Source organism: Periplaneta americana, chromosome 8, assembly GCF_040183065.1.
Source record: "Periplaneta americana isolate PAMFEO1 chromosome 8, P.americana_PAMFEO1_priV1, whole genome shotgun sequence".
In the NCBI taxonomy this organism is placed as follows: Eukaryota; Metazoa; Arthropoda; class Insecta; order Blattodea; family Blattidae; genus Periplaneta; species Periplaneta americana.
This window is the reverse complement of record NC_091124.1, coordinates 148,192,986-148,200,560: the sequence shown is the minus strand read 5'-3', so window position 1 is coordinate 148,200,560 and position 7,575 is coordinate 148,192,986. Positions and strand designations below refer to the sequence as shown.

General features: G+C 36.4%; 1 protein-coding gene across 2 annotated transcripts in view; it reads left to right on the top strand.

Annotated features, from left to right (window-relative positions):
* The first annotated feature begins 2,852 nt into the window (after nucleotides 1-2,852).
* The window catches only part of LOC138705139 (large ribosomal subunit protein mL43-like), a 33,139-nt gene continuing 28,416 nt past the window's right edge, over nucleotides 2,853-7,575 (top strand). For both annotated transcript variants that reach the window (XM_069833800.1, XM_069833799.1), the window contains exon 1: nucleotides 2,853-3,250. In XM_069833800.1, coding sequence (XP_069689901.1) covers nucleotides 3,114-3,250 — 137 coding nt within the window. In that variant the 5' untranslated portion in view covers nucleotides 2,853-3,113. The remainder of the gene's footprint in view (nucleotides 3,251-7,575) is intronic.

The window sequence follows — 7,575 nt, the reverse complement described above, 5'->3', positions numbered from 1 at the left end:
GATAAGCATAACTTTAAGCTAAAAGCCAATTATATAAAAACTTTATTTTTACTTTTTACAATGTTATTTTTTTCATTTAGGAGCATTTATTTAGGAAATAATGTTACAAATAAAAAAAAATAGTGTGAGAAGGAGGTTGTTGGACTTCTCTCCTTTGCTCGGAATTCCACTTCACTTACTATTTCACACTCAAACTTTTGCTTCAGTAGCTAAATCTGCCGCATCGTGTGTGTCCTTCAATTATGAATCATTTTATTCAAATTGTATTAACAGTTCTGGTTGTTGCAAAATATAGATTTGTGTTTAATCAATTAATATATCGTCATCATTAGTGAAGAAATTCCAGAAAGATATGTTTAACCGCCATTATGGTATGTATGATGTATAAATCACATGTTATTAAATGATTTAATTCATTACCTACTGTAATTTTACAATCGATTTCTCGGCGATGATCGCCAGGGTTTTGCCTCCAAGGCAAACGCCGACGATGTTCGTTGAGCCCAGCAACGTTCGTTGACGTTCATCGGCAGTAAATCGCGTATATACACAACACATCTTCGCAAATCCCCCGAACACAAACAACAGAACAACACTGGAGAAACTCCTCTACAACTACCACCAGCCCCCACCACCAAACTAAAACACACAAACAAAACCACAAACACTGTTGGAAATTTGAATACTGTCTGAGAGGAAACACGACAGCAACAGAGAGGCAGATGAATAAAATAACACCACACCATGAAAGTCTCCATAACGATTCAGACGCTTCTGCCACCGGAAGGGGAAACTTAAAATAAATAAATAAATATATATATATATATATATATATATATATATATATATATATATATATATATATATATATATATGCACAGTGCTCTGCCCAAGAGCAGGTCTTTAACTGCAAACCCAGCATTTCCCTTTCTTGCTTTCCTCTTAATCTCCCCATATAATACTTTAATGTTGTCTATCAATGATATATTTTACCCCGAACTCTTGTCCCGTTCACCATTCCTTAAGCATCCCAAATTAACAAATTAGGCCTACACCAAAATAATTAAAACAAAAAAATAACGTAAAAAATAAAATAAATAAAAAGCCAATCACCGCACTCACACACCTACTGGCACTTATGCCATAAATAGTGTCATATAAGTATCCGGCCATTTTCGGGATCACTTCTAGCCACTTTTTTTCCACTAGGTGTTGGCAACATTGATCTCACATCAGTAACGTCTGGCCAGTCCGTTGCTTACGAGATTACACAAGCTGGCGCATAGAGCTTGAAAAACGAGTCTGAAGTGGTTCCCTCGTAATGCCAATTCCGCCGCTCGGAGCGCTGTTCTGCCCTACATATTCATAGCAGAACATTTAAATGACATTGACATTTGGGACATTTAAAGGACTCACCATTGCTTATTAAATGCTTCGTACAATATTTTATGGACAATAGACGTAATTTCCAAACTTCTACTCCTCAATTATATTACAATAAAAGACTGTCATTCTTGATATTAAAACATATTACATATAAACTGAGGGACTGTCTGCTCTGTACTTCAGTTCATACACCAAACATTTCCGGAAATAAATTAACTTGACATCTTACATATACGCACTATAGCCTACCCTTTTCACCTAATATTATTAATATTGTTATTAAATAAGATATTGCAACTAATTAAGGTACTGCATTATCTTTAATTTCCTTGAATTCATAATTAAGCATTTGCAAGAAGGCCTAACTTTTCCCTCTCTTTAAAAAAAAAATACGAACGTCACAATAATTGAGAAGTATAATTATTGCGCGATTTTTTCTTGCAGTGGTGAAAACATTTCTATAGGCCTACTGATTAATCTATTGAGCATAGTAATAGTAAACGCTGTAGTATTTTAGTGCGTGTAAATATATTTTGAATTAGCATTTATTAAATTAGGAAGTTAGCCTGTAATTTGTGTGATTGAAATGGTTTACTGCTGTGTGCCATTGTGCAAATCGAACCAGAATAAAGAATGTGATCTTTCGTTTCATTGTTTTCCACAAGATGAAAGACTAAGAAAGAAGTGGTGTGTAGCCATTTCTCGCGAAGGAGACAAATCAAGGACTCTGGAGGCCAAACAAGAAATCGCGTGTCTGCAGCAGACATTTCAAAGAAGCTGATTTTAGCATTAGCACAAAATTAAAACGTTTGCTTCCTTACCCCATCAAAAGACATTAAAAACTTATATTGGTCACTCAAAAGGGGAAACAGGTGTCACCTCTTTGATAATGGCTCGGCTAATTGCAGAGGAAAAGTCCTTGGAGCATGAAAATGAAAAAGTTGGATCTCTCATTATTGACGAAATGAGTATTAATCCGAAATTGATGTATGACAGAATTGGATATGTTGATAGGAATGACAGACACTGAGAAAAATTCTATTGGGATTGAAAATAAGCTGGCCAATAAATTGCTGTGCATTCTGTTCAAGGGTCTGTCTACGAAGTACAGAATACCAGTGTCATTTTATTTTACACACAATTTAACCGAAGGTGAGTTGGCAAAATTGACTATGGAAGCCCTAAAAGTAGTGGAAGATATTGGATTTAAAGTAATTAGAATTGTGACGGATAACTGCCAATTTTCGAATATAACTTAGCTGAACAAACTTCAAATAACACTGTAATATGCTTGGCATATTTATAATATTCGTACTCAATCAGTAATGCACAATTAATCGAACTATTTTCACGATACACAATGCTTTGTAATGGTACTATTCATCATTTCCTAGGGCAGCGAGGCGAACCTAGCGGCAGAAATTGTCATGACTCACTGAGACCTACTCTCGATCGTGCTATGCGCCAGCTTGTGTAATCTCGTAAGCAACGGGCCAGTCACTTGTTATGGTTTTCGAATAAGCTGTGAAATATCGGCATCTCTAATGGCAGTGGTTTTGGTCAAGAAATCTCTCGTCCTCTAACCTCTTGCTCTTGGTTTTGGTGTTGGCGGCAGAAACGTGTGCTGTTATGAAGGACGCTATAATATATTAGTTCATCCGTATTTTTATTTTCTGAGTTTGTTGAAGAAATATTGAAACAACTTGTTGCAAAATCTCCACCACTGAATGTCTAACTCTCATTTGTTTATGCCTTCGGGCTTTCTTAGAGCTCCGTTACAGAATGGTATAGGCCGATATGTTTGTCAGTTGCAAAGAATAACTATAAAATTCTGCAAAAACAATGGATCAAGTAGAGGTGTAAGGTAATAAACTTTGAGCTTTGCTTGGGGTTTTTATAGATTACATTAGAATTGTATTAAGAATTGATAAGTATTGGATATTTATTTAAAATTGCATTACCAAAGGATAGGATGTATTTACATTACATATTTTTCTTCAAATTGAGTCATGCTTACCATAAACAGAAGAGTGGCGATGCCAATTTCGCACTGGAGTAGGGTGGAAACAGAAGTGGGATGTTGCCGTGGAAGCGTTTGCCGGCGGAGAGGAGGGGAAAATTTCAGTATACGGATTCCTCACTGACAATTATGTCTTGCATGTACGCTTTTGGTAGGTACATAGCGAGTTTTCTAATGACTCTTACATAGATGATGGGATAGAATTGAAACCGAATTTTTAATTAAACTATCAAAGAAATCAGATCCTAATGAAAACGAAAAACGGCTGCAATCACTAAGTTCACAGATACTGTCTCTACAGAAATTTCGAGTATCCATGACAGGTTAGGTTTGGTTGGTTCAGACTTTTGGTATGCCTTGCATGTGGCCTACGCATTTCGGTGAGTAATTAGGGGTCAATCTAGAGCCTCCAACAGCCACTGAACGAATATTGCACACTTTTGTCACTGCCAGTGTGGCGCTATAAACCAATTTTAAATAGGTACTTTTATCACAACCACAACACATTTCAAATCTTATTGTACCATATATAGAATTATTACTACATTAACACATTTAGTATATCACGAAACATGTAAAATGTAATTATTATGAAAGTCGCCATTGCTTCTTCGAATTAGTAGTATTAGTACGATCCACTAGATGGAAACCCTTATCCCTTTCTTTTTTAAAAATATATTGACATTGAAGTGTTATGATTTTTACTAATGCAAACAGCAGTCACAATACATGATTAGTACAAATTGTGCGATTTTTCTTGCACGCCTTGCAGTGATGAAATAAAAATCTAATACGCCTGCTGTTTAACCTGTAGTGGATAGTAATAGCAAGTGCTGTGATATTTTAGTGTGTGTAAACAGTTTTTAAATTAGGAGTTATTAGAGTATTCCACCTTAAGAAAAAAGCATTGGTCTTACAGATCTTGGCTAGTACGCTGTTGCCGCAAGATGCCTCCGTTAGTAGAATGAGTGAGGTATAGTATCTTTATCTCACTCTCTTGCTAATATGTACAGTTTTCAAGCAAGTTTATTGCACAACATAGGTACGTTGAGTCCGTTGAAATGATAAAAAAACCTCTTAATGTCACAATGATGCCTGCAGGGAACAACTGGATAATACGCACGGCAGAGCAATGTTGATAGTCGACGTTACTTGCTGGCCACTAGTCACCAGGCCGTACCGAGCCGTGCCAAACAAAACACAATCGAAATGGTGGTAGTAAAATTCGCAACTATATTCTTAAATAATTCACTGCATTAGTCAAGTGCAAGACTTCTGGCTTCTGTTGCATTCAAATAATTATAAAATACGATAATTTGGTCCAGGGAGCATCTGTTTTTGATGCAAAGATAATTTGTTTGGCTTGTTTCTTAAATAAAATTACGAAATGGCGTTCCTGTGCTTAACATTTAATAAAAAAAGAAATATAGCAAAACTGTTTCGTCTCGAGACTCTCATCTAAGTCACTTAATAAGTCACGTAATCTACTTCAATATATTTGCGCAAATATATCTTGTAGCTAACAGTGGTGCTATCTCTCAGTAATGTTCAGAACGAAGGAGGTAGAGAGAGAAAAGAAACAAATTTCTCCCTCCAACGACGCCACACACCACCATCGTGTTCTTATGTTGGCGAGATTGTGTATTTACTTAAATTTGGTGCTAAACGTAATGGCATGGTTCAAAGATACCGTGGGAATTCTCCAGTTTAGCGACCAATTTTCAGACACCTCAACAAGGGTCTATAATGATAGAAAGTACGCATTAAAATACAGTTTTAGGGACCTAAAAAGTTACTGCAATTACAAATACCACTACCACTACCACTTCATTCATAGTGTTCTGCCCAAGGGCAAGTATTTCACTGCAAACCCAGCATTCTTCAGTCTTTCCTATTTTCTGCCTTCATCTTTGTCTCCTCATATGATCCATATATCTTAATGTCGTCTATCATCTGATATCTTCTTCTGCCCCGAACTCTTCTCCCATTCACCATTCCTTCGAGTGCATCCTTCAGAAGGAACTTTTTTCTCAACCAGTGACCCAGCCAATTCCTTTTCCTCTCTCTGATCAGTTTCAGCATCATTCTTTCTTCATCCACATTTTCCAACACAGCTTCCTTTCTTACTCTGTCTGTCCATTTCACATGCTCCATCCTTCTCCTTATCCACATTTCAAATGCTTCTATTCACTTCTCTTCACTTCGTCATAATGTCCATGTTTCTGCATCATAGAATGCTACACTCCCGTCCATACCTGTGGAGTAACGGTCAGCGTGTCTGGCTGTGAAACCAGGTGGCCCGGGTTCGAATCCCGGTCAGGGCAAGTTACCTGGTTGAGGTTTTTCCGGGGTTTTCCATCAACCCAATGCGAGCAAATGCTGGGTAACTTTCGGTGCTGGACCCCGGATTCATTTCACCGGCATTATCACCTTCATATCATTCAGACGCTAAATAACCTAGATGTTGATATAGCGTCGTAAAATAACCCAATAAAATAAATTAAAAAATAAGCTACACTCCACACATAGCACTTCACTAGTCTCTTCCTTAGTTCTTTCTCCAGAGGTCCTTTTTCTATTAAAAGCTAGTCCACACCTGTGGAGTAACGGTCAGCGCGTCTGGCCGCGAAACCAGGTGGCCCGGGTTCGAATCCCGGTTGGGGCAAGTTATCTGGTTGAGGTTTTTTTCCGGGGTTTTCCCTCAACCCAATACGAGCAAATGCTGGGTAACTTTCGGTGCTGGACCCCGGACTCATTTCACCGGCATTATCACTTTCATTTCATTCAGACGCTAAATAACCTAGATGTTGATACAGCGTCGTAAAATAACCCAATAAAATAAAAAAAAAAAACTATTAAAAGCTTCCTTTGCCATTGCTATTCTCTTTTTGACTTCTTGACAGTAGCTGATGTTACTGCTTATAGTACATCCCAAGTACTTTATTGTCAAACGCCTGGCATTAGAAAACAACAACATTCCAAGTATTTTAATAATAATAATAATAATAATAAAATTGTTATTTTATTGGGTTAAAAAGCTCTTATAATACAAATTTAAGATTATTTGCAGCACACGTTTTCAGTTATTAAAAATGTTAAGAAGTGCTATAATACAAATTTAGGATTTTGTACAGTACACACTTTCCATTATTAACTTCACACTATAATCAAACCAGAACCTAAGATACATACCCAATCCCGTTGTTGTTTTGCTGACAGTTAAATTTTGTGTACTTTTTCAAATAAGCGTGTTTTATCAGTGTGAAATCTTAGCCTTAACTGTACCACCCCCTACTTGTCTGTTATGTTTTTCAGCGGAGATCTTTGGCAAGAGAGCAGAAGACTATTCCATCAATTTAGCTGTTAGCCCGTTATTCGTAAATTAAATATATGGTAATTTTAGAGGTGTAACACAATTTTAGCATACAAAATCGATCTAGTTCTCAATGAAATTATGTTCTATGAATTAAATGAAACTAATTCCCAGTTCTCAAGAAAAATACTTATAAATAGTTGCTGGAACAGCCTCCATATGTGCAATGCTATTTTCGTAAAGTGGAATCCTCTATAGAATTAAATTAATAGGAAGTTAGTCTGCAATATATGTGATTAGAAATTGTTTTCGAATTTGACCATTTCCCAAAACATAAACAAATATCTCAGGAACGATTTTTTTTTTTTAGAATTTTGCCACCCATAGGTACGTGCGCATCTGCTCTCCCCGATCCCCATTTCATTTTTAGTAATGTCTGCATCTCGCTCCCCTGAGCTGCTTTCTGTCGTCACTCATGACATATCAATTTAATGAAAACATAAAGTAAAATCTTCGGTACACCATGCAGTAATAATTGTACTTTATCACAACGAATAATTGTAGTAATTATTTATTTATTTATTTATTACTCGTAATGTCGTAATAATATTTGATTTGGCTTGGAGGATGAGGGGAGTACGTTACACTAAACTTGGCATGCTCAACATTAAAATCGCATTGCTGCGTATTGTATGCTAAATAATGCAAATCGTATATATGTCAATATTCACCAGTAATAATTAACCATTCTCGTGGAATATTCCGCAACTATAAATGATGATGGTAAATCATACTCTTTTCCTCGAATAACTCTGCTGATTGTCTTAAAGCAAGACAAACTAAGAACTATACTAGT